General features: G+C 36.8%; 2 protein-coding genes and 1 pseudogene across 7 annotated transcripts; 1 reads left to right on the top strand and 2 right to left on the bottom strand.

Moving 5' to 3' along the window:
- Positions 1 to 6,014: 6,014 nt before the first annotated feature.
- Positions 6,015 to 9,942, bottom strand: LOC107584083 (monocarboxylate transporter 7-like; annotated as a pseudogene).
- Positions 8,558 to 24,119, top strand: LOC107584082 (arylsulfatase G). Of its 4 annotated transcripts, XM_016270501.1 has the most exons (13): positions 8,558 to 8,635; positions 11,200 to 11,430; positions 11,507 to 11,694; positions 11,906 to 11,953; positions 12,481 to 12,592; positions 12,840 to 12,974; positions 16,323 to 16,519; positions 16,619 to 16,699; positions 16,900 to 17,008; positions 17,085 to 17,205; positions 17,307 to 17,397; positions 19,351 to 19,629; positions 24,058 to 24,119. In XM_016270501.1, the coding sequence occupies exons 2-12, from the start codon at positions 11,213 to 11,215 to the stop codon at positions 19,626 to 19,628; spliced, it is 1,578 nt and encodes a 525-aa protein (XP_016125987.1). In that variant the 5' UTR covers positions 8,558 to 8,635; positions 11,200 to 11,212; the 3' UTR covers position 19,629; positions 24,058 to 24,119. The 4 variants fall into 4 exon arrangements, with proteins under 4 accessions (XP_016125987.1, XP_016125985.1, XP_016125989.1 ...); XM_016270499.1 differs by lacking the exon at positions 24,058 to 24,119 and having other exon boundaries at positions 19,351 to 19,947; XM_016270500.1 differs by lacking the exons at positions 8,558 to 8,635; positions 24,058 to 24,119 and adding an exon at positions 9,245 to 9,304 and having other exon boundaries at positions 19,351 to 19,947.
- Positions 22,266 to 26,617, bottom strand: snx11 (sorting nexin 11). Of its 3 annotated transcripts, none has more exons than XM_016270496.1 (7): positions 26,373 to 26,617; positions 25,770 to 25,824; positions 25,430 to 25,516; positions 24,780 to 24,880; positions 24,434 to 24,529; positions 24,048 to 24,278; positions 22,266 to 23,954 (listed from the first exon to the last, which is right to left on the bottom strand). In XM_016270496.1, the coding sequence occupies exons 2-7, from the start codon at positions 25,791 to 25,793 to the stop codon at positions 22,907 to 22,909; spliced, it is 1,587 nt and encodes a 528-aa protein (XP_016125982.1). In that variant the 5' UTR covers positions 25,794 to 25,824; positions 26,373 to 26,617; the 3' UTR covers positions 22,266 to 22,906. The 3 variants fall into 3 exon arrangements, with proteins under 3 accessions (XP_016125982.1, XP_016125983.1, XP_016125981.1); XM_016270497.1 differs by having other exon boundaries at positions 26,471 to 26,617; XM_016270495.1 differs by lacking the exon at positions 26,373 to 26,617 and adding an exon at positions 25,929 to 26,120.
- Between the last annotated feature and the right edge of the window lie 648 nt (positions 26,618 to 27,265).

The following is a 27,265-nucleotide window of genomic DNA, read 5'->3' as shown; positions in this document are numbered from 1 at the left end:
CTGGATGATGTTGTAGGCAGCATAATGTTCTCCATGGCATTTACAGACTCTTTCAAGTCTGTCACATGAGCTCAGTGTGAACCTGCTCTGATCCCTGAAGAGAACGGGGCGCCAATGGCAAATCTGCCAGTTCTGTCAGGACCACTATCGTCAAAGATGATTGACAATTAGCATACAGTTTGGATTGGCGGTAGGGTTCTGTTCTGTGCAAGAACTCCCTGCACATCCATGCAGCCTAGCATGAGAGCAGGAAGAGCAGCAATAACCCCCCAGGGTAAACAGAACAGAACCAACATAAATGTATTGCAGATATCGTTAAAGTTCAATAATATTATGTACACATTTTAGAATTAGTCTGATTCAAAGGAGAATCAGAAGACTGAATCCCGACTGACAGAGGAGGAGTTGGGGATGTAGGAGGGCAATTAGCTATTGAGCAATGCAAAAACTGCTGATAATACTGAGGAACCTTATATACGAATTCTTAGATAGGTGTCGTATTCCCATAGGTAGATGGGGATCAGCTGAGAGTCAGCTAATGCGAGCTTGACTAACGTGACCTGCCAGAACTAACGCTACGCTTGATTTCTGGTGTTCACTGGCATATGCCAATCAAGCTACATGGTGCTAGTCTGTGAGCACAGGTCCCACAACAGGACCCTCATACTGCCCTAATGCCACCCTCTGGGAGATAGTTTTTTGTCAGTTTGGTCAGAAGTGCACACCAGTAGTCTGCTGGAGGCCATTTTGGAGGGCTCTGGCAGTGCTCCTCCTGTTCCTCCTTGCACAAAGGATCAGATAGCAGTCCTGCTCTGGGCCCTCCATACCAGTCCTTTCTACGGCCTTGTCCAGCTCTCCTCGTGTAATGGCCTGTCTCCATCTATCTCCTCCATGCTCATGAGACTGTGCTGGGAGACACACCAAACTTCCTTGTGATGGCATGTATGGATGTACCATCCTGGAGGAGCTGGACTACCTGTGCAACCTGATTGTGTTGCAGGTACTGCCTCATGCTACAAATAGTGAGAAGAACCGTAACAAACAAAAAAACTAAAGACAAATCAGTAAGGAAGGATAACGAGAGAGCAATTGTCTGTGGCCACCGACTGCAAAACCATTAGCTTTTTGAGGGTGGCAGGGCTGGATTGGTAATCGGGCATACCGGGCATTTTCCCGGTGGGGAAATTAAGGGGCACTTAAGGGGCCGACAGAAGTTTTTTTTTTTTTTCTCCAGATGACCATCACGCACGGACAGCGAGCAGTCAGTGGCCCATTGGTTTTTCGGACTGTATTGACAGCATAAACATCCAATCACAATGCGCTATAGACGGAGCGATGAAGAATTTTGCTCCGCCTATTCACCTTTTTCTTCAACGCGGAAGTAAGCCTATGGGTGAGACTTCCGGTTCATTAGCCGCTATAGGTAAATAACGAAGAGAATAACAACGTGCAGTAAACGGTAAAACTGTTTGCACTACAAACCAGTGTGTTCATAATTACAATAATACATTAAAATAATATAAGACAAGACACACCAACTTTCAATATCAAGCAGCAAAACGAACTGTTTTGCTCAGCTAAAAATAGCTGGACGGAGTGGACGCAGATGAGACCGGAAGCCAGACCCATATAATTTACAAATGGCCGCGCCCATTTTTACGACAAGAAAAAGGTGGATATAAAGATCGCTTCACCCCAACTTCTTCCTCGTCGGCTTTTTCCCCACGTTTTCACAGCAGCATTATCAAGAACAGGCTTGCTCTGCGGTGAGTGATGCGGGCCAAAGAACAAGGCAGGAGGAGAAGAAGAGAGTAGTTGCTATTGCAGCTGCTATTCAAATCTGTGTTCGCGCTTTGGCTGGCACGGAGCCAGAGACAGACCCGTTTGTACAGCGCTGCATTATAACCAACCACACACGAGTCTGTTGAGCTTATGAATGCAATGGGCAATCAGAGACGTTCAGATGAGTCATCACTGAAACGCTTGTTTTGTTCACTTGCTAGCTGACTGTGCAGATGTGCATGTGAATGTAAGTAAGATATTCATTTCACAGTGTGAACAGCTTCAGTGATTTATATGGGAGTTTTTGAGAGTGCCTGAACTCTGGCTAGACTGAAGTGAAAGTGTCCTTTGCTCTCTGTAAAATGAAAATGTTATAGCCTAATATAGTAACTTACAATATTGTTATTAAATTCACATTAAATACAAAGTCAGTCGTACATACATACATATATACACTACCAGTCAAATGTTTTTTGAACAGTAAGAAAGATCCAATAAAAAAAGATCAAAAGATCAGCATTTATCTGAAATAAAAAGCTTTTGTAACATTATAGGCTACACATACCATTCAAAAGCTTGGAGTCAGTATATATTTTTTTTCCTTGGGAAATGATATAAATTAATACTTTTATTTAGCAAGGATGCTTTAAATTGATCAAAAGTGACGATAAAAACATTTATAATGTTACAAACAATTCTATTTCAGATAAATGCTATTCTTCTGAACTTTCTATTCATCAAAGAAACCTGAAAAAATTCTACTCAGCTGTTTTCAACATAATAATAATAAATGTTTTTTGAGCAGCCAATCAGAATATTTGAATGATTTCTGAAGCATCATGTGACTGGAGTAATGATGCTAAAAATTCAGCTTTGAAATCGCAGAATAAATTACATTTTAAAAATACATTCAAATAGAAAACAGTTATTTTAAATAGTAAAAATATTTCACAATATTACTGCTTTTGCTGTATTTTGAAACAAATAAACGCAGGCTTGGTGAGCAGAAGAGAATTCTTTAAAAAACATTAAAACTCTTGCTGTTCAAAAACTTTTGACTAGTGTATATATATATATATATATATATATAACCAACCACACACGAGTCTGTTGAGCTTATATATATATATATATATATATATATATATCGAAGTGGGGGTGGGCTGTTCCTCCTTGCACAAAGGATCAGATAGCAGTCCTGCTCTGGGCCCTCCATACCAGTCCTTTCTACGGCCTTGTCCAGCTCTCCTCGTGTAATGGCCTGTCTCCATCTATCTCCTCCATGCTCATGAGACTGTGCTGGGAGACACACCAAACTTCCTTGTGATGGCATGTATGGATGTACCATCCTGGAGGAGCTGGACTACCTGTGCAACCTGATTGTGTTGCAGGTACTGCCTCATGCTACAAATAGTGAGAAGAACCGTAACAAACAAAAAAACTAAAGACAAATCAGTAAGGAAGGATAACGAGAGAGCAATTGTCTGTGGCCACCGACTGCAAAACCATTAGCTTTTTGAGGGTGGCAGGGCTGGATTGGTAATCGGGCATACCGGGCATTTTCCCGGTGGGGAAATTAAGGGGCACTTAAGGGGCCGACAGAAGTTTTTTTTTTTTTTCTCCAGATGACCATCACGCACGGACAGCGAGCAGTCAGTGGCCCATTGGTTTTTCGGACTGTATTGACAGCATAAACATCCAATCACAATGCGCTATAGACGGAGCGATGAAGAATTTTGCTCCGCCTATTCACCTTTTTCTTCAACGCGGAAGTAAGCCTATGGGTGAGACTTCCGGTTCATTAGCCGCTATAGGTAAATAACGAAGAGAATAACAACATGCAGTAAAAGGTAAAACTGTTTGCACTACAAACCAGTGTGTTTATAATTACATTATGATAATGATAATACATTAAAATAATATGATAAGACACAACAACTTTCAAAATCAAGCAGCAAAACGAACTGTTTTGCTCAGCTAAAAATAGCTGGACGGAGTGGACGCAGATGAGACCGGAAGCCAGACCCATATAATTTACAAATGGCCGCGCCCATTTTTACGACAAGAAAAAGGTGGATATAAAGAGGCTAAAATCTGTAGTCTTTGATCGTTAGTTTGACATGTTCACCGACAGCTGATTAATGGCCATTGCGATCAAATTGACCCTCCGACAAACTTCTGGCAGTGTCAGAAGATTTGGCACACAGTCCTGCAGTCGACGTCATACTGTCTTCGTTTTTCATGACAAGCCATGATCAGAATTAATGCTAGAGATTTCTTCTAACCACATAAACTCCGACGCTCTCGTCCTCCTAGGGATGGGCGATATGGTCTTAAAAATATATCACGATAATTTCTGATATTTATGCGATTACGATATCAATGACGATAATTTAAGGAATCCTGTTTCTTTAGAGCAGTGGTCACCAAACTTTTTAGGCCCAAGATCCCTGACCTCGGCCTTTATGAAAGACAAGATCTACCTATTGAAGAATTGATAGAAAAAGACATCCCAGATTGTACTTCAAATTTGAGGCCTTTTACTTAGTATTTTAATTAGTGATGCGCCGATCATAGCTGATTCAGAAATCAGATTTTCTTTTCTTTCTTTCATTTTTTTAACTAGCAAATTGGATTCTGATACTGATTTTTAAGCAATTTTATTTCGCTTCACCCCAACTTCTTCCTCGTCGGCTTTTTCCCCACGTTTTCACAGCAGCATTATCAAGAACAGGCTTGCTCTGCGGTGAGTGATGCGGGCCAAAGAACAAGGCAGGAGGAGAAGAAGAGAGTAGTTGCTATTGCAGCTGCTATTCAAATCTGTGTTCGCGCTTTGGCTGGCACGGAGCCAGAGACAGACCCGTTTGTACAGCGCTGCATTATAACCAACCACACACGAGTCTGTTGAGCTTATGAATGCAATGGGCAATCAGAGACGTTCAGATGAGTCATCACTGAAACGCTTGTTTTGTTCACTTGCTAGCTGACTGTGCAGATGTGCATGTGAATGTAAGTAAGATATTCATTTCACAGTGTGAACAGCTTCAGTGATTTATATGGGAGTTTTTGAGAGTGCCTGAACTCTGGCTAGACTGAAGTGAAAGTGTCCTTTGCTCTCTGTAAAATGAAAATGTTATAGCCTAATATAGTAACTTACAATATTGTTATTAAATTCACATTAAATACAAAGTCAGTCGTACATACATACATATATACACTACCAGTCAAATGTTTTTTGAACAGTAAGAAAGATCCAATAAAAAAAGATCAAAAGATCAGCATTTATCTGAAATAAAAAGCTTTTGTAACATTATAGGCTACACATACCATTCAAAAGCTTGGAGTCAGTATATATTTTTTTTCCTTGGGAAATGATATAAATTAATACTTTTATTTAGCAAGGATGCTTTAAATTGATCAAAAGTGACGATAAAAACATTTATAATGTTACAAACAATTCTATTTCAGATAAATGCTATTCTTCTGAACTTTCTATTCATCAAAGAAACCTGAAAAAATTCTACTCAGCTGTTTTCAACATAATAATAATAAATGTTTTTTGAGCAGCCAATCAGAATATTTGAATGATTTCTGAAGCATCATGTGACTGGAGTAATGATGCTAAAAATTCAGCTTTGAAATCGCAGAATAAATTACATTTTAAAAATACATTCAAATAGAAAACAGTTATTTTAAATAGTAAAAATATTTCACAATATTACTGCTTTTGCTGTATTTTGAAACAAATAAACGCAGGCTTGGTGAGCAGAAGAGAATTCTTTAAAAAACATTAAAACTCTTGCTGTTCAAAAACTTTTGACTAGTGTATATATATATATATATATATATATAACCAACCACACACGAGTCTGTTGAGCTTATATATATATATATATATATATATATATATCGAAGTGGTGGTGGGCCGTCTGAACCAAAAAATGCCAGGGCCGATTTTTTGTCCCAGTCCAGCCCTGGAGGGTGGTCTTGTTTTTGCCTCTCCAGTGCACCCGTTGTCACTTTCATTTGCACCAAAGCAGGAGAAACTGATTCTTAATCACTTATGCCTCCTAACTGGACAGATTGATACCCTTGAAGTTTAAATTACTTGATGTTACACTGTGAAGCTTAAGTGTTCCATTTTTAGCAGTGTATATTACAGTAGAAAACAGTCATTAATTTAGAATTCAGAAAAACCTTACTAACCCCAAAACTTTGAATGGTAGCGCAAAACATTTAATTCTTCTTACCTCCTAGGACCAGCCAGACCTGCAAAGCTCTGAATACAGATGTAGACGCCTACAGCTAAGGGCATCCTCTGGATCCCTACGACATCGTCCTCGGCCAACATTGGGATGTGCATGGATGCAATGTTCCCAAGTAAGAAGCCGTAAAGCACACAGCACACGCCAGTCCCCAGAAGCCATTACGAAGATCTTTCTGATACGCCCCCAGTTCAGAACCCATCTAATATAGAGACGTCCAAAGATCTCAGCAATGGCCATTGTTGACAGCATATAGGCAGTCTTGTCCCTCTCGGTACCCAAACTGGCGCTGAGCTCCACCACATACAGATGTGGGGTGAAAAAGCCCAGTGTTGCGAAAAGGCCAAAGGCTGAATAACATAAGAAACTGCCTTCTTTTAGTACAGTAAAATGCAGGAGCATATTTTTGGTTGACACGTCTTGTTGTTTTGAAGAGATCTGAAGTGGTTCCGCTTCTCTCTGTTCCTTCCCAGATTTGAGAGAGACCCTGTTTCAGCTCATCAAGTGACTGTACACCTGAATCTCCAGAGCTAGCAGAGCCTTGCATTTGTTCTTCAGGAAGAGAGCATGTGATCTTCTGCTCAGCTCCTGTTGAAGAAGTCTGGTTTGATGAGTTGACTATGGGACAGAGCAGAGCCCCACAGGTAATGATGCCCTGTAACGTTCCAATCACCACCATTGTGTACCTCCAGCCAATGAAGTTCTTAAGAGCTGTGAAGGCTGCAGAAACAAGAAAGCAACATGTTTGACTCTGTGTGTTACTATTATGACACACTTATTTTAACATAATTGACTCATAATATGTGATGGTATTACATTGCAGATGAGCATGCCTGCACTGACCTGGAGCAAAAGCAAATATAGCAAATGACTCTCCAATGGAGGCCATGGCTGTGACCACAGAACGACGCCTGCTGAACTACTGGGACAAGATTGTGACGGTTGGCAGAAATGTCAGACAGTAGCCCAGCCCTACAGAAAGGAAGAGGCATCTAAAATCATTAGATGCTTTGTTTACCTTGGTTTTGCCTTTAGATAGTAAATCAAACATATACATTATTAGTTTATATTGTAAAATGTTATACTTACAATCCTGGAGCAGATTAGTTATAACATAATAACATATGGACATAATACAGTTAATTAAAAAAAGAATGAACAGGGAACCAATGTTTCAGACAGGTATGATATTTCCTCTGCATACATTTCTGTTCTTGCTCTCTTCACTGTGATCCTTCAGAAATCATTCAAATATGATCGATATGGTGCTCAAACAACATTTTATCAAACAACTTATTATCAAAGTTGAACATGACTGTGCAGAATAATATTTTTGTGGAGACCCTGATAAATGTTTTTTTCAAGATTCTAAGAATAGAAAGATCAAAAGAACAGCATCTATTTGAAATAGAAATCTTTTGGACCATTATAAATGTATTTACTGTAACTTTTCATCAATTTAATTTTTGAAGCCCAAAAATAGTGCATACATCTATCAAAAAACTCCACACGACTCCGGGGGGTTAATAAAGGCCTTCTGAAGTGAATCGATGTGTTTGTGTAAGAATATTGTCCATATTTAAAACTTTATAACCGTTGATGAGAGAGTGGCGTTCCAGTGGATGACGTGGGACATAGGCGTAGCAAAAGCTCCTGTGACAATATGTTAGTCTCACGATCGAGAACCAAGTTTTGTTTACAGCAAAGGAAAACCAGTCTCCTCTGGCTTGAGGGTGTACATCATGGGGTAATTTTCATTGTTGGGTGAACTATCTCTTTCATGTATCCTTCCTGAATGAAATATTAAATATAAAAAAAACTTACTAACTAAAATGTTTGAACAGTTGTGTATGTATAGTGCAAGGCTTTACCTACCTGTCACAATCCCAATAGTGAGGTACATCTGATTGATGGAGCTGGTGAATGCTGTTGAGATTGTGCCCAGAGATATGAGAAATCCTCCAAATATCACAACTGGCTGGAAGCCAAATCAATTACTCAGCACTGATGATAAAGGAGCTGAAGAGACATGGATGGCAAAGTTACAGAAATGAACCCATATAAAAAAAGAGTAAACATACAGCTAAGAGGAGTCAAGCTTACCTGTGAAAGTCATAACAAAGACACATATTGAAATTATCCTTGATACTCGACTGTTGCTCTCGCCAAAGTCACTCATTAAGTCCTTGAGAAAAATCCCAAAACTTTTGATAAGCCCCCATAAGTCGGTGTTTCTCAACCCTGGTCCTGAGCGCCCCCCAACACTGCACATTTTGTATGTCTCCCTTATCTAACACCCATTTCAGGTCCTGGAGTTTCTTTTAATGAGCTAATGAGTTGAATCGGGTGTATTTGATTAGGGAGACACACAAAATGTGCAGTGCTGGGAGGCGCCCAGGACCAGGGTTGAGAAACACTGCCGTAAGTGAACACTTCCACAAGGAAAAAGGCCACAGCCACAATCCAACCCCAACCACCATCTGGAACCTCCGAGTACACTTTAGAGCCGAGGCAACCTCTTATTCGGAAAATACACTGTGCCATTTTGACCTGCGACCTGTGAATGTGACAAAAAAGTTCAGATAAAGGTAAGCTATAGTGAGTAAATAAGTGAATTAACTTTTACAGCCACTCAGATCCATCAGTATAAACTTATTTGGGCACAACCATGATCATTCCCACTTGTAAAGAGACATTTAATTTTAAAGTAGACACTGTCGAAGATGAAAAACTTAACTCGGATGTACATGGCAAATCATTCTATAAACAACTATATTCAAAAAACTGCAATATCAGCTATTCAATTAGTTTAACCATTTCATGTAGCCTATCAGGTTTTGACAGAGGTTTCTGTTAAGTTGAATTTCTGATGTGTGCTAGAGACCAGTGTTGTTATTGTTAACTAAAATCAAGCTGAAATAAATGTATCATATTGATCATATTATCACAATATATGTTAATATTGATATAAATGACTGAACTAAGGCAGCTAACTGAAATAAATGAGTACTGAAATGACTAAAACCAAAACTGAAATAAATATAAAGCTAAATAGAAATATTTTAAAATGACAAAAACTAATAAAACTGCACAGAACCAAATTAATAAAGCTAAAACTTAAAATAAACTGAATATATGAAACATCACTGGGTGAAAAACAGCAACAACCACAGCGCAAGGGGCGTTACCAGAGGGATGTTACGTCGTGATAGGGGCGGAGGGACACGAGTGTCAACAAACAACGACTGAAATATTAGGTGAGGAGTAATTAGTCTCATAATATTATTATAAGTCATAATGTATCGTGTTTAAAATGCATATCGAATCTGAAGTTTGTTAAATTCCTTCTCAGTCTTTCCCAATGTTAGGACAGCTAACATTATTTGAGAACAGCTCCATTACTATCATATTCAGACCACAAAACGTAGTCAAAAACGTTACTGCTTTAACTCCTCAAAGCATCACACCTGTGGCATGACGTAATTGTTACAAATAAACATTCGTTAGACACATATTAAGTTAAGTTGATTTAAAAATGTTCATGTTCTAATGCGTTTGTTTTGGTCTAAATCTCTTTGTCCGTTATCAAAAGTAAGGTGAGTCACCACCTGCTCCATCATGATTCCAGCATGGACGTGTTTGCTCAGCTTCTTGCCACGTGCTCGTTTCTATGGTCAGGAACTCTATACAAATATAAACGTGTGGTTTTGTGTCTTCCTGACCTGCATACATATGTGTGGCGCGCGCCCTACCTGGCCCATGTGAATTGTTTAACTTCTTTACTAGTAGTAGTCATTTAACCACTGTAACATTGAACAGTCAGAACTAAACAAAAACAAAAAAGCATACCTTCTCCTGTCATTGAGAGGAACGTTGTTACTCCACTGCTGTACTGCTTCCACTGTCTCAAAACACTGAGCTCCTCTATGGTGGGAGGTTACAGCTGTTGAGTAAGTTGAGGATTGGTTTACAGTCAATGATGAATGAAGCTGAGTGAGCTGGAATGTCAAAGGAACATGCCGTCTCTTCTCCCGCACCATAGTGTAAAGTGGGAGCTGCAGGAGTGACTGTACTGAATGTTTAAAACGGACTGGTGCATTAGGTAAAGTTTGTTATATAACAGTCAGCAAGATCTGCTGACAAACCCAACAGTGAAAAGGCTCTCCTCAGAGACGTCCAAAGGGCTTTATGCTATGAAAAAGGGCAACCTCAGATAGCGTTTGGTTCCTATGTGATTATAGCGTACTGTTAGTTTGACCGATCATTACTGACCATATCATTATTACATTCTACATTACATGCTGGCTTTAACATGACATTAGTAGATTCATGTAATGTAATTCATGGGTCTTCAGTCTTCTTCAAGATGAGAAATCCTTGATGGATAAAAAGATGAAGCAGGATCCATTACATATTCTATCAAATGTCTGAAATATCCATATTAATGTAATTAGATACTTAATGATTAAGTTGCTATGTTGTTAAAATAACTATTAATAATGTACAGAGTCATATTTCTCTACATTACATTTTAAATTGACTTAATACTTTTAAATGTTTGAGGGATAAATTAACATGTTTACTTTTAGTTTGATTGAAGTTAACGTAGTATTATATTTTGTTTAATGCATATTTTCTTTTTTTCCCCACAAAAATTGTGAGTTTGAAATCAAACAATATTTGGCCCCCAATGCTGGCCCCCTACTATATTAGTTTTTATTCATATTTAGTTTATTTAGTTTTGCTTTTTCATTTTAGTTACATTTTAGTAATTTTGTTGTGCGTTTTGTCATTTTTAAATATGTCTACATATTTTTATTTCAGTTTTAGTTTTTATTTTAGTACATCAAGTTAAAATGGAAATGAGAGCTGAAATAAAATAATATGAGAAAATAAATAACATCAAATAATATTTTTAAAATATTTAATTTCAATTAATGTTTATTTTATTTCAAGTAACAAATGTTTTAATAGTTTTAATTTGAGTTAACTAGAATAATAACCCCCATTGAAGATATTTGGTTGCCTGATTTATTAATCATGCTGTTTTTATAGTTGTTTTTCCCCTTGTCGGAGTATGCTAAGTAGCAATCAGTGTATTAGTAATTATGTGTCAAATAAATCATAATTTAAATGTCGTCTTCTTTTTTAGATTTAGCATAAACATGGCACAGTTTGGATTGTGTTTACTGCTTCTGTTCTCTGGACTGATTCATCACATCAAAAGCCATATTAAAAAGGAAGACAAAACTAGTGAAAAGGAACGACCCAATTTCATCATTATCCTAGCCGATGATATTGGATGGGGTGACCTCTGGGTGAACAGGCCTGACAACTCTACACCAACACCCTGGCTGGACTCATTAATGCTGAAAGGCAAAAGGTAGTGTTATCATTTCAGACACAGTTTTGTGCATTATTATGTCTAATTGTTGGGGCTTGTGTCTGGTGATTTGCAGATTCACAGACTTCCACTCTCCTGCCTCCACATGCTCGCCGTCACGTGCTGCCCTCCTGACCGGCAGACATGGGCTACGCAATGGGGTCACTCATAATTTTGCAGTGGGGTCAGTCGGAGGGCTGCCACTCAATGAGACAACGTTTGCTGAGCTCTTACATGATGCAGGTTATTATACAGCCATTATCGGTAAGCACAGAAACTCAAAGAACATGCAGAGAACAACATGATTAACATCTTGAGAGCAATGAACTCCACACTGTGCTGTGATTAGCTCCTGATTAACAAATAAACATAGTCGCCTTGACAACTAATAAGCCTCCCAAGCTAAACTTATTATATGTAATAATATTTCAATCTTATAGTTATCTCCAGTTAACTTATATTGATTGTAAAACAGGAAAATGGCACCTTGGACACAATGGTTCCTACAATCCTGTTCATAGAGGTAAAATCCAGCAACTTTTTTAAAAATTAGTTTTAATTTGTAGATTTTATGTTAATATTGTTACATAAATGTTTACATAAATGTTAATGTGTATGTACATTTTAGTTAAAGTTTTAGTCATTTTATTGTGTTTTTGTCATTATTATTATTTTAAATATGCCTATATAGTTTTTATTCATTTTTATGAATTTATTTTGATTTATTTTGATTTTAGTTTGAGCTATTTTAGTACATCAAGTTTAACTTAATGAAAAAAAAGTTTTTATTTTATTTTAGTTAACATTTTTTATATTTCAAGTGATGAAAATGTTACTTAAAACAGTGAAATACAAATGTATTAATAAACAAAAAGAAATCATATTACTTCATTTAAAAAAAATTTTTATTAGAATTTTGTTGACATGGAATTATTTTTTTCCACATTAAATTAAATTTTTATATATAAATTGTATTTATTGTCTAACATTATGTCTTTTTTTGAAGCCATGTCATGAGGAAATGCTCACTTTTCTGTGTTTACACTACAGGTTTTGACTATTACTTCGGTATTCCTTATAGTAACGACATGGGCTGCACTGACAAACCAGGTCTCAACCTTCCCAGCTGTCCTCCCTGTCTCCACAGTCAGTATATTTCTAGGTTTGTGTTACTGTTCAGGCTCTATATACTGTATATATATATATATATATATGATGTGTCAAAACACATAAAATGCCGTTTAGCCTGAGTTTTTATGTATGCCTCAAATATGTTGAAAGATCTTCTCTCAACAGGAAGCATGACGAATGCTACACTAAAGTGTCATTGCCTCCAAAACACATAAAATGCCGTTTAGCCTGAGTTTTTATGTACGCCTCAAATATGTTGAAAGATCTTCTCTCAACAGGAAGCATGACGAATGCTACACTAAAGTGTCATTGCCTCTGATAGAAAATGAGACAATATTTGAACAACCCTTGGACACATGGAGCCTTAAAGACAGATATGCCACAGCGGCAGTCAATCAGATATTCACAGCCAGGTTTGTTCACCACTTCTATATATGATTTTATACCTATATTCTGATTTCAATACCGACATGAAACAAAATATTGTGCTTGTAAGTATGTCTAATAACTTACTTTCTGTTGCACATATTGTTTTTCCCCCAAAATTTCTGTAGTATTAATATTATAATTACTGTTATCAAAGGGGTCATATGATGCTGCTAAAAAGAACATTATGTTGTGTATTTGGTGTAATGAAATGTGTTTATGCGGTTTAAGGTTCACATACACATACACATAATTTACATTATTGTTGCTCCTCTATGCCTTGCCTTTCTGAAACGCATCGATTTTTACAAAGCTCATCGTTCTGAAAAGCGAGGTGTGCTCTGATTGACCAGCCATCCAGTGCGTTGTGATTGGCCGAATGCCTCAAGCGTGTGTCAGAATTGTTAAGCCCCTTACCATACTGTGATGCCTTGTCCCGGCGTGACAAGACAAAACCAATAAAACCCATTATAAATGAGGCATTTGTTGCATCCAGGGGGGACATAAGTACTGATTATAATGACTTATACTGTGTTACACATTGCGTTGCATTGCGCCGCGTAAACATAAAACCATGTCTGCATTTGTGATCGGAGAAACGACAAACGACAAGCGCTACTCTACACTGCACAAAACTCGCGTTTGAATCGTCAGTGGCAAATCCTTTAAATATGAAAGCGTACTTACAGTCTGTGAGTCAGCATTATTTGTCAGAACACCGGCATTGTAGTCTACTCTCCCAGGATCAGGAAACAGGTCTTGTCCTCCGTAAAATGCGTTGCACACATCTGAATATTTGGGTTGAACTGTTCTGGAACAGTGTTGTAAATGCAACTTAACCACTGATTTTTAGTTGTGTCCTCTTTTGGAAGACCAAACAAAGTAGTTTCGATTTCACAACAAAACACACAGCGTCTCCACGACATGGTGGCGGCAACAAACTACAGCGAGAATCAAAGTTCAATCAAATCTTTCTTTGCGTGAACATTTGGGCAGTGTTATGCAAATCTTCCCACACAGTGACGTAGACATGTGGGGGCGTGTTTAAACGAGGCGGTTTAGGAGGGCGTGGACGAGTCTTAACTTTTATAAAGAATATCTCTTTGGGTTTGAGACTTTAGTCTTTGCAACTTTGCAACTTATCTATTCACGAACAACTTGTAACACTCCAAAGAGAAAGGACAACTTGAAATAGCATCATACGACCCCTTTAAAGGTTATTAAACCACTTGAATTTCCTGGTAAAATATATGTAAATTCAAATGGTCTTAAACAGGTTTTAGGAATTAAGTGTGAAGACAAAACATTCTTGATTAAAAATGGATTATAAAAACAGTTTTGCAACACACAGGGGACTTTGACCAGTCAATATAAGGTCAGTTCTCATCAGTTTCTCATTTCAACTGTGTACTTATACAGACACCTGTGACAGTTCAAAGCCAGTATCACTGCAGTCCTCACATAAATCTGTTTGAATCAATAGATAATATATTGGCATTAAAATTCAGTAAACTATTTTCATGTTAGGGCTAGTAACCATTAAATAATATATAATAATAGTATATATTATGTAGTATATTAAATACCTAAGAGATAATGCACGGCTAGCTGTGCATTAAACGATTTTAATGCACGACGTGGAGGCCAAGAACCAACCAATGTAAAGCGCATTAAGGCATTAAAATCATTTAAGGCACAGCTAGCTGTGCATTATCCTGTTTATACCATGGTCATTTGCCAGCATTGACAACTTAAAGCTGGTATTGATGTTTGCAGCGCAATATTTGACCTGAAGGGTAAAAATTACGGTTATTTCGTCAGTTACCGCTCGTTAGCTCTATTCTTCCTGCTTGAAATCAGACACAGAGATGAAATAGTGCGGTAAGATCACATTTATTTGAATGAATTACAGCATTTATTTGAATGAATTATCGAGAGAGAAAGAGAGAGGGATAACAGTTGTGTGTGCGTTACCTGCGTCTGCGCATCTCTACAAACAATGAAGCTGTGTTTAGTTACTTAAAAAACAGTGATTTTAGCACCTCGTTGCTGAGGAATATAATGTAGTGATCTAGTATCTAGGCTATTTTATTAATAAAAGTCGTGAGACAGCGTTGATCAGTTTCTGTGTTTGCGCAGTGCAATCTGCATTAGCCAACCTCTCTTTCTCTTGTGTGTGTGTTTGTGTGCATCAATTAAAGCAGCACATTAATATAGAACGGTGATTAAACTGACTTGGAACTACCTGCGCATTAAACCGTTTTAATCATTACCTGCCAGCCAATCAAATTTGAGTATTCAGACAGTCCATGGTATAATATTATATATTGTATAATATTTTGTCTAAATTAAAAATAAAACACTGAAAAATGCAAACTATTGTTTCGAATTCTACAGGTGAATTTAGACATCACAACATTATGATAGTCTAAAATTTGGATATTTTGGGATTTGCTAAAGAACATTTAACAGTGTTATTAAATGATTAGTGTTTTTAAAGATGAACCATTTGTGAGCATTAGATGATGGCAGGGGTAATCTAACTGTAAACAGAGTAAATGAGCATGTACAATTAAATGTACAATATCAACTGATACCAATACTCTACTGTTCAAAAGTTTGGGGTCAATACTTTATTAAAAAAAAAAATTATAATTTGATTCAATAAGGATGCATTAAACTGGCAGAAAATCAAAAGTGACACTTATATGTTAATTATAACAGTTTAACAAAAGATTTCTAATTAAAATAATAGCTTTTTAACTTTATTTTCATCAAAGAGTCGTATCATAGTTTCCACAAAAATATCATTATGATTTGTTTGTGAGCATTAGATGATGGCAGGGGTAATCTAACTGTAAACAGAGTAAATGAGCATATACAATTAAATGTACAATATCAACTGATACCAATACTCTACTGTTCAAAAGTTTGGGGTCAATACTTTATTAAAAAAAAAAAAATTATAATTTGATTCAATAAGGATGGATTAAACTGGCAGAAAATCAAAAGTGACACTTATATGTTAATTATAACAGTTTAACAAAAGATTTCTAATTAAAATAATTGCTTTTTAACTTTATTTTCATCAAAGAGTCGTATCATAGTTTCCACAAAAATATCATTATGATTTCTGATGATTTCTGCTTCTCTCAAACATTAAAAAAAAAAAAAAAAAAAATCCCCCAACATTTGAATGGTGGTGTTAAAAAAACTCTAATATCTCCTGATGGTACTACTACACTGTGCCTCTCTATAACAAACTTATCTTTCTGTCACTGTACAATTTGTATATCGTATGGTATAAAATGTTTTGTGTTAATGTGTCCGTGTAGTATTTCGAAGAAACAGCCATTCCTACTGTATGTGGCTCTTGCTCACATGCATGTCCCACTGTTCCATAACGCCTTCCTAAACGTTACCACACAAGACCCGTACACAGCCAGCCTCAGTGACATGGACTCTTTGGTGGGGACAATCATGCAGGCGGTCAGCACTGAGCAGCTGGAAAACACATTGATATGGTTCACTGGTGAGTTATTTTATACATATTTCACTCTTAGGACTCAGTTGAGTTAGTTGTTTTACTAAAAACGTTCCTTAATAGTAATACAATGCATCGATTTCTAAGGTGACAATGGCCCGTGGGAGCAGAAATGCCAGTTTGCTGGGCATGTTGGGCCTTTTGTTGGAAAATGGCAGACGAGCAGAGGTAATGAAGTCTTTTTTCTGTTTTTATAAGATGTCATACATTTAATCTGCCATAAATAGAAGATATTTAATGAATGAACATCCAGGTTTTTCTGTGGATGCAGATTTCATGCTTGCTTGTGACTTCTCTTCAGTTGTTTTAGATAACAAACTCACTAATTGAATTATCATGTAATAGTCTTTTTTCATTTTTCGGAGCAGGTGGCGGCTCAGCCAAGAGAACCACATGGGAAGGAGGTCATAGAGTTCCCACAGTGGTCGCATGGCCTAAGAAGATCAAACCCAACAGCACCAGCAGCGCCCTGCTGAGGTACTGGAAAATGACGAACATTGTGTAACATGATTGTTTTGTTTTCACTGTATGACGACTGGCTTTAACTACTTAGTGGTCTGGATATCTTTCCAACTATTCTCTCCCTGGCTGGTGTAAAACCACCATCAGATCGACGCTATGACGGCACTGATATAACTGACATTCTGCTCAACGACTCTGACACAGGCCATAAGGTACAGTGTGTTTAGATGACACACCACTTTTACAGACCAAAACAAACATTTGTGAAATTTGCTCTGACTGGCTTTCGGTTAATTCTTCTTTCTGTCTTCAGAGTCTCATGCATCCAAACAGCGGTGCTGCAGGACAGTTTGGCGACCTTCAAACCGTCAGGCTGAAACATCACAAGGCATTTTACATCACAGGTTACTGTTTATTAAAGACTTCCACTTAAAAATAGAAATGAAACAATCATTGTTTTAATTCAAGAATAAAACTGTAAATAAATATATTTTTAATTGAAAAATAGACTTATTTTACTTTGAGGACTTAATTACCAGTTAAAAATAAAATGAAAGAATCAGTGTATTAATTCAAGAAACAAAACTGTTAATAATTTCTTTTTACATTTACAAATACATAGAATTATTTTAATCTATTTCTTTTGTTTATTATTTTAAACTGTTGATTTAATTAGTTTAAATGTATGTTTTAATTCATGCAGTTAAATGTAACTGTAAAGTAATAAACTAAAAAGTCACATTTACATTTTTTTAAACTGAATGTTCATTGGTTTTTAACAGGAATAAAATACAAAATACCACATATTAAAATTACATTTATCAAAAAAGTTTTAAATAAAACAAAAACATTTTAAAGTATTTATTTAAATGTTTAAAAATGTAGTTAAATGTAACACTAAATAATAAATTAATAAATAACATTTTTTAAATTGAGAAATGATTAGACATTTTAAACTTTTACATTCATGTTTAAAATGTATTAGTGAAATAACAAATTAAGAAATATAATTTTCTATAAATTGACAAATAAATAGACATTTTAAGCAAACTATTTATTTTTAAAAAATGTAATGTAACAGCAAAATAATTAATTAATAAATCAAATTTTTTTTTAAATTGAGGTATTTGAAACAGTTTAAATTGTGTATAAAACATTACTTAAAGGGGTCATATGACGCTCCTAAAAAGAACAATATTTTGTGTATTTGGTGTAATGAGATGTGTTTAGGTTCAAAAGGCATTTGTTGCATCCAGTGGGGACATAATTATGGATTATAATGACTTATACTGTCTTTTTACACGTTGCATTGCATCGCGCCGCGTAAACATAAAACCATGTCTGCATTTGTGATCGGAGAAATGACAAACAACAAGCGCTACTCTACACTGCTCAAAACTCGCGTTTGAATCATCAGTGGTAAATCCTTTAAATATGAAAAACGTACTTACAGTCTGTGAGTCAGAAGCGCCAGACTGTCCTTGCAAAGTTGGAACTGTCCCACTTTAGACGCATTGTAGTCTACTCTATCAGGATCAGGAAACAGTCCTCCATAAAATGCACTGCACACATCTGAATATTTGGGGTGAACTGTTCTGGAACAGTGTTGTAAATACAACTTAACCACTGATTTCTAGTCGTTTCCAAGACCAAACAAAGTAGTTTCGCTTTCACAACGAAACACACAGCGTCACACATGGCGGGCTAGAGTGAGCGGAGGCCGGCTTGAGTGTGCAGCGGCCGGTGGGCTTGTGGCAACCACATGTGACGACCCCGGGCTAGACTCCGCTTCGTCCACGGTGAAAGCCGATCTGGCGATCCACAGCATGAAGTTGATGTATTTCCTCAGCGACCAGCACGGATCAGCTCTAGGCATGACGAAGCGGATATCGTCCTCTTTTGGAAGGCCAAACAAAGTAGTTTCGCTTTCACAACGAAACACAGCGCCTTCACGACATGGCGACAGCAACAATACTACAGCGAGAATAAAAGTTAAGCCTTTCTTTGCGTGAACATTTTGGCAGCATTATGCAAATCTTCCCACATCGTGACGTAGACATGTGGGGGCGTGTTAGAACGAGCCGTTTTAGGTAGGTGTGGTTGACTCTTAACTTTTATAAAGAATATCTCTTTGGATTTGAGACTTTAGTCTTTGCAACTTTACAGATCTTCTTTATGCACCAAGAGCTTGTAACACTCCAAAGAAAAAGGAAAAATTGAAATCGCATCAAATGACCCCTTTAAGTTAAACCAGAAAATAACTCATTTTGAAATGCAACTTTTAGTCCAAAGTTCATTGACTGCTTCCATGCATGGATGTATTTGGTTGGTATAATGGTTGTGATGTGCTCTCTCAGGTGGATCAGTGACATGCGGTGGAGGAAGTGGACAGCAGCAGTATCACAACCCCCCTCTGATATTTGACCTCTCACTGGACGAGGCAGAGGAGACCCCTCTGAACCCTGAGAGTGAAGAGTACAGATCTGTCCTGAAGGAAGTGGAGAGAGAGAGGGAGGCTCTGCTATGGGACATCGCCACAGATAAGGTATCATCGGCCGACTACACCGTGAATCCAGCTGCAGTCCCCTGCTGCCAGCCACACAACCCTGCCTGTCGATGTCACCGTTTAAAGTGAAGTCAGTCGGCTCAGCCTTGAGCACTGTTTGTCAATGGGCTAGATCACATCAGCATATAGAAAGCACAGTTTTTTCCTCCACTGGGAAGAGCATAGTTCAAATATTCAGCGCAATGTCCCAGAAAACCACACTAGACTACCAAGAAGATGTGTAAAGCTAAGGCTGTGTAACAGGAAACTATAGATTCCAAGATGTTGCAATGCATTTCTATTCTGCTTTTTCATTATGAACTAGACCAAGCATTTTCAAACTGGGGTCAAACTGATTTTTATATTTCTAAAGAAATCATGAGCTCTATTTTCTAACAATATGAAATAATCGGTCACACTTTAAGGTCCAATTCTCGCTATTAACAAACCATTAACTAAGACTTTTGCCTCAATAAACTCCTAATTTGCTGCTTATTAATAGTTAGTAAGGTAGTAAAGTTATTGGGTAGGATTAGGAATGTAGAATATAGTCATGCAGAATATTTGCTTTATAAGTACTAATAAACAGCCAATACGTATGTTAATAACAGACATGCTAATAAGCAACTAGTTAGTAGTGAGAATTGATCCCTATACTTAAGTGTTACCAAATAATCAAATAATGGTTTATTCTATTTTAAAGGTTTATGTATCTTACATTACTGTATGAAAAATGATAAATGTACTGCACTGTAAAATGATAGTTAATAGTTATTTAATTTTGAAAGGAAAAAAGTTTTTATAATTTTATAGGTGCCTTTATATTTAGGGAGTATATATTTTAGACAATTCAAATATGATTGTATGAGATACAGATGGAAATATTGTGTTTAATTTGATTTTGAGTATATAAAGGACAAAATGAATAAAAAAAGTGTTACATTAAAACAAGTATTATAACAACTGACTTTCCCTTTCCCTAGTTTGATACCATGTCTCCATCTTGTGGTAATACTGTTGCCATAACTGTGACAGTATAACTTTTTAACTGTATAATGGTTTTAATTACTTTGAAAAAAAATGATTAACTTATGACATGGCTAATCACCATAACAAAAAAATCATTAATTATATTACCAGCATTTCTGACAAAAGGACATGAATCTAAAATCTATATCCAATTCATGTTTTAACACACATTTGAACGTAAATATTACATTAATAACTCATTTTAAAATGCAGCTTTCATTGGCTGCTCCCATTGGCTGTGTGAACTGTCTAGTGGCATTTTTAAACTTATTTGGTCCGTTAATATACTGGTATTGGTTGGTATAGTGAACGCACTCATGGTTTCCAACATGTTCTCTCAGGGGAATCAGTGGACACTGAGTTCCATTTCAACCTCTTATTCTTTATTGGTTTGCTGTTAGTAAGCACATTGGTGAATCCAAACATACATACAGTAATGAACACCTGCTCTGGGACTCATGTACCTACAATGTAGTCTAGACCGACAGATGTGGCTCATTCAAATGAATATGAAAATGTCACATTATGAGTGGAGCCGAATGAGACGTTCTTATACCCTTCACAACTTACTGTTAAAGATGTAACTTTAACTTAAATCCTTTAAAAACAAATAAAAAAAAAATGTAGGATGCTTTGAATTTGTAATGCTACTTTGCATTCATAATTGTTTGCTGATTTGGAAAAAAAATAACATCTGTGCGTAATAAAAGATCAACTTCTCTATGAAAATAAAGTAGTACCCTTTTCTGTCAATCAACAAGCAATTCCCTTTTGAGTGGGTTTCTGTTCCCATATTAGTATTACAAGCAGCCACTCTAACACATCACAGGAGAATATAGAACAGTCAACGAGCAGCCTACCTGACCTAGTGCAACATTAAATCAGGATGGGGAAAATAAAATATATTATCATTCCAAACAATATGCACTGTAATTTATTATGCATTTAGGTTATTTTTCTTAGCTCATAAGGTTTCTGTATGGAAATTAGTGTTCTGACCATAAATTAAGCAACAAAGAAATTAGATACCAAAGACCCTGAAATATATATTTAAAAAAATGGTATTCTTAACAGCCACACTAACACTAAACATACCAATATAATTTAATTATATTAAAAGGATTGTTCACCCCTAAATAAAGTCTGTCATCACTTACTCACCCTTGTAATTTTCGTAAATTTATTAAAACTCAAAAGAATGTTTTTTAACTGTACAATGAACTTAAGTTGGGTCCAAAACAACATTGGATAGAAAAACACTCAAAGACATTTTTCCAAATGTGACCCAGGACCACAAAACCAGTCATAAGGGTCAGTTTTTTTGAAATTGAGATTTATACATCATCTGAAAGCTGAATAAATTAGCTTTCCATTGATGTATGTGGTTTGTTAGGATGAGACAATATTTGGCCGAGATACAACTATTTGTAATCTGGAATCTGAGGGTGCAAAAAAAAAAAAAAAAAATCTAAATAGAGAAAATTGCCTTTAAAGTTGTCCAAATTAAGTTCTTAGCAATGCATATTACTAATCAAAAATTAAGTTGATATTTTTACAGTTGGACTTTACAAAATATCTTCATGGAACATGATCTTAATATCCTAATGATTTTTGGCATAAAACAAAAATCAATAATTTTGACCCATACAATGTATTTTTGGCTATTGCTACAAATAAACAGCGACTTAAGACTGGTTTTGTGGTCCAGGGTTACAAATATCCTGTGGTCCAGAGAAGAAAGTCATTCAGGTTTGAAAGAACACGAGGGGGAGTAAAAGTTGACCGAATTTTACATTTAGGCTGAACTATCCCTTAAATTACCCAAAGTTCCAGTAGAGCAAACATGTGAGAGCAACAGGTTTTTACAGTTGGGAGAAAAAGGAAGTGCCTTAGAAAGTCTAGTTTTGCTAAAATAGATCAGCAACATGCCATGGGGTAATTACTATTGCTAAAATCATACAAACACAGAAATATTTTGATTAAGAATGGTGAATATTAGAATCAAGGTGCCATAGTGATGTACACTGCTTTTTCTCGCCGCTACCATGGATTCAGATCTATTCGTTGCATGTGCAATTTGCTCACAATCCTGAATGGCACATTAGTCAGTGCATTATCTGTGTTTGTTCACATTGTTTGTAGGGAAAAACTACAGCCCGGTCTAATCATTCTGTGTATCTTCCGTAAACAGTCTGTAACTGAACACGTCAACAGTGGATCAATGCTGAAAACAGTTACATGCACTCACTCACTCACACAGTAGAAAAACATCTTGGATGTTGACTGGGAAAGAGCTGAAGGGAGCACTTTTTGATAACTCCGTCCAATCTATGACTGTACTAATTCCCATGGGAATTAGTATCTGTTTGGTGTGTAGTGATGATAGTATGACTGTCCGTCTCCTGACATTGCATTGAATCCATCTCTATGGAGTGTAAAACAAGCGTGTTGACATCAGCAGTATTGGCATCGAGGTTACTGACAGTCTCTGTCACGGGGGCCGTTTGCGTGCTCAGCGCTTCCTCAATTCCCTCAAGTATCAAAATGGCACTGCCAGGTTGAAGACATTTTGCATTGAGCTTGTTCACTTTGCCAACATGCACCTCATTCTCATTCATGGCCTCTTCCTGGGCAGCAGCATCTTCGCTGCAGTCTTCATCACCGACTCCATTCTCCTGGACCACATGTTCCTCTGTTATCTCAGCTTTATCTTGATCTTCAATATCTGGTGTGTTCTCCTCACGAGCATCATGGAGTGCAACATCTTCTGCGGTTTCAAGTACCTTCTCAGCATCAGCACTGAGATCAAGAGTACCTTCATTTTTATGGATCCTTTCTCCTGGATCTTCTTCATGAAGGATCTTGTCAGTGGTTTGTCTCACTGTGCTACCCTGTTCAAGTCCAACATCTTGACTTCCCTTCTTCGCTTCATTGACATCAATCTTTTTCTCGATGACTTTGTCTACTGAGGTAACATCAACTGCGTCTTCGGCAACAGACGTTTCTTGATCAAGATCTTCTTCATTGTGTGCATCTCCTTGCTGAAGCTCGTCTTCAAAGAGTCCGTCTATCTGTGGAGCTAGATATTCACAATCATAACTTTGTAGATCTTTGGCATCTTCATCAAGCCTTTGCGTTTCTTTTGAGCCATCCTCTTCCTCAGTGTCTAGAGAACCAACAAGGTTTGGGTGGACTTCAACTACTAGTTTAATGCAACTCTCTCCCTCTTGAGGCAGCTGCTCATGGCCGATTCCGTGCTTCAGGTCAAGTGCAGTCTGTTCTGCATCACTCAGTCTCGACTCGGAGTCTGAAACATCTGTAAGTTCATTTAGAGGCCCACTGGATGTGGCTCCTGGACTTTGTAATGAAGGGAGGTGAGGAGCAGGGCTGTAAAGAGATGTATATCATTAGAAGAAGGTAATCTTAATATTACATAAGCAAATGCTTTATGTATTTGCAGATGTTTTTTTTTTTTTATACCTCTCTACAGATTCATATGGAACAGGGGTGGGCCATAAATCTTGGGCCCCATCCCCGTCCCCTTCCTCCTGCACCCAGCCACGGTTAGAGGAAGCATAAGTCAGAATGGCTTCAGTCACAGTGTAAGGGGTGTGACCCTGCACACAATCCTCAATGTGCTTGACAGGAAGCTGAGTCTGCAGGAAAAGATGGAGCTGGCTATCTGACAGGCATACTGTCATGTGCAGCACTCTGTATAGGAAGACAAAAGCAAATGATTTCAGGAATATTGTGTGTTTAAATGAACATTTCTGTACTATTTTACATGCTATTTTTAACAATGCCATTTTTTAAATGTTTGTAAGAAGCAAGCACTAGAAGATTTTAAATAAAAAGCTAGAACTGACTTTTCCAAGAAGCTCTGAAGACCTTTTCTCCTCCTTTCAATGAAGTCATCATTAATAAACGAGAAGAAAGACTTTTTCGGCAGATCAGGAACAGGTCTGTGGGAAATACAGTGATGCATTATGGGTTACTATAAAGATAAATAAAAAGGAATACAATGCAGAAAAAGTCCCTACTTTTCTGTGCAAATTGTTAATATTGCTTGCAGTAAATGTAAATAAAATTTAAACAGAATTTCTAACTGGCATATAAAAAAAAAGTATATTATATTTTATATATTCGAGATGCACTGGCTGAGACATATGTATATGTAGCTATACAGTCATTTGTTTGTGCAAAGGAACTTACACCAGACCAGCGTACTTCTGCAGTTTTTTCTTCAACCACACACACTCGCTGTATCGCCGCCTCACACAGGATGTTTTGGCAGTGAATGCTTTGCTGTTTGTCTGTTGACAGAAACCAAGTAACCAGATGAGATAACACAAGGGCACATAAAAAGTGAGCAGAAGAATAAAAATGCATATAGTGAAAGACTGATATATCGGCCAGTATTTGGCTATTAAGACGGTGATATAATATGGTGTCTGCTTATCTACAAAAGTTTCATGCATCTTCAAAATACCAGTTTCAATAGAAGCAGTTTTGTGTGCATTTTATTTGGTGTGCATTAAATTGCATTATGTACAATATATCAGACACAGCCCGTCCTGCCCTCTAAATATCATTATACACATAAATTATGTTCATTGAAATGCAATGAACTAAAAACAAAACCTCGTGTAGCAAGGAAACCACCATGAAGCAATAAGGATATAAGGACATGGCTGTGATTTAAATCAACACCAAAACTGGGAGGATGATTATAAATGAACATTTAAATCTGTTTTCATGTCTATTCATGAAGTATTAAATAAAAGACTTTGGTAGTTGGAAAGAGTCACATTATTAGATTATAATCTTGTAATATTAGAAGTCCTTGAGGCAAAACTACTCACATGAAGGAAAATTTTGAAGTCCACATACGAGTTCCACGACCCTTCGTTTTGAACGCGAGGATCCTGAACTCTCACAGCAATGAACTCCTTTTGAAAAAAGTTAAAGAAACATTTTCAAGACCAAAATATACAAATGTCAAACATTTATGACACCTTTAAAAAGGACAATCCCGCAGCCCATTGTTGTCAACAGCAAAACCTTGTGTGTCAAACCAGCTGTTTTGTAATCTCAATATCTGAATGACTTCAACCCATAAGATCTCACTGCTTAAGTGCAATATTCAGATCTGTCATTGCACATCACACAGACAAACTGGAAAGATTAAGAAAGAGATCTTACATCTTGCTCTTGGCTTTTGATCATCCTACCAGAGGGAACACGACACAATGGACATCTGTGGAAAAACAGTCACTACAACATGAGTCATCAACCACGACAACAAACATCCCTTATCATGCATGTTTTGCTAAGTTTTTTCTTTTCTTTTTTTTAACTTACATGATTGTGTCTTTTCTGTCTTTGTTTTTCCATAACTTGAGGAAAGCAAATATTTTCACAAATCCATAAAGGGAGAAATCAACAGATTCCTCAGACCTGGTGCTGTCTACTCTCCAAAACATCACTAATTGTTGATTTGAGTAACGTTATCTGAGGACAAATATCTCCTGACTTGCTCTTTTAACCCTTGTGATGAATCACCTGCCCCTCCTCTTCCTCTAAACGGCCATTAATCATGATTATTTGTCAGTTCTTTGGTTAATAATGTGATTTACCCGTGATTACAGAGTAAATGCTTTGAAACGACATACTTTTAGCAATCCTGTGTAGAGGGATACTTTGGCATTAGTGTGGCTTTTAACTCGTTAACTTGTCTGCTATCTGTCACAGCAGTTTTTACTCAAGAAAATAACTAAAAGATACATTTATTGGTATGATACTTACTGTAATAGTGCTCTATTTCCAGGTTGAATTGCAGGTAACGTTAGCGCAAGTTAATGTGCTCATAGATAAGAATGTCAAAAATAAAGTAAATTTCGTACCTTCACCCCATCCGTCCGTAATAAATTGTGATTTTTCTTAAATGTCACTTAGACTGTATTACACATACAGATAAAACAGATTAGAAGTATTAAAAAAAACACGTCAAAACATTATTGAGAGTATCCGAGTAACGTGATCAGTTTCGTTTTTCTTCAGCTGTGAATATATAAACAAGCTGAGGTGAGCTACTGCCATCTAGGGTACGGGTTGTTAGTCTGCTTATGAGTTATGATGCTAAAACAAGCAAGTGGGGTCACTAGGTTTTGAGCATAGACTGTAGGTTTTGAGACACAGCCAATATGTATTGCTTATCTTTTCCCTCTAACAAAAATACAATAGGTATTCTCTGTAGACTACATTAAGGCAAAATACCACAGGAGAATATGGTAAACATTTTAACTAATAGATAACGTACTTTCCCGTGTCAAAGAACATTAGTTGTTTTGTATTACAATTTTTCTGTAATGTTATGTTTATATATGCAACTGAGGCATTCACTAATTAAATATGTAGCCTATTATTATCAATTATTTCCTGAAATCTGGGGGAAGTTGCATAAACTTATCATCTGTTAAGAACTAGACTGACCAACTAGCTGTTAGCCAAGTATCTCTGTATGTTTGTTTTTGGGGGGAAAAAAGAAAAAAAAGAAAGAAACTAGCAGTTAGCCAAGGGGTAATCAATCATATTCTTTGGATTCAAATTTCTATGTAACCGACTTAAAGTTATAACCAGTCATAAAGAAAAAAAAAAGAGACTAACTTGTAAGACTATTTTGCAACTGGCCTGAAAAG

The sequence above is a fragment of the Sinocyclocheilus grahami genome, unplaced genomic scaffold (genome assembly GCF_001515645.1).
Source record: "Sinocyclocheilus grahami isolate Dianchi unplaced genomic scaffold, SAMN03320097.WGS_v1.1 scaffold57.1, whole genome shotgun sequence".
Lineage (NCBI taxonomy): Eukaryota > Metazoa > Chordata > Actinopteri > Cypriniformes > Cyprinidae > Sinocyclocheilus > Sinocyclocheilus grahami.
The sequence above is the reverse complement of the archived record's forward strand: the minus strand, read 5'-3'. Positions and strand labels throughout refer to the sequence as shown.

Excerpts from the sequence above, each read along its gene's own strand:
- LOC107584082 (XM_016270501.1), top strand. The coding sequence starts at position 11,213 with ATGGCACAGTTTGGATTGTGTTTACTGCTTCTGTTCTCTGGACTGATT. Across the intron at positions 17,009-17,084 it reads ACCAGCAGCGCCCTGCTGAG|TGGTCTGGATATCTTTCCAA; the intron begins GTACTGGAAAAT and ends TTAACTACTTAG. Across the intron at positions 17,206-17,306 it reads ACTCTGACACAGGCCATAAG|AGTCTCATGCATCCAAACAG; the intron begins GTACAGTGTGTT and ends TTCTGTCTTCAG.
- snx11 (XM_016270495.1), bottom strand. The coding sequence starts at position 26,050 with ATGTTTTGGAGAGTAGACAGCACCAGGTCTGAGGAATCTGTTGATTTC. Across the intron at positions 25,825-25,928 it reads GACAGAAAAGACACAATCAT|ATGTCCATTGTGTCGTGTTC; the intron begins GTAAGTTAAAAA and ends GTTTTTCCACAG. Across the intron at positions 24,279-24,433 it reads CTTCAGAGCTTCTTGGAAAA|AGTGCTGCACATGACAGTAT; the intron begins GTCAGTTCTAGC and ends CTTCCTATACAG.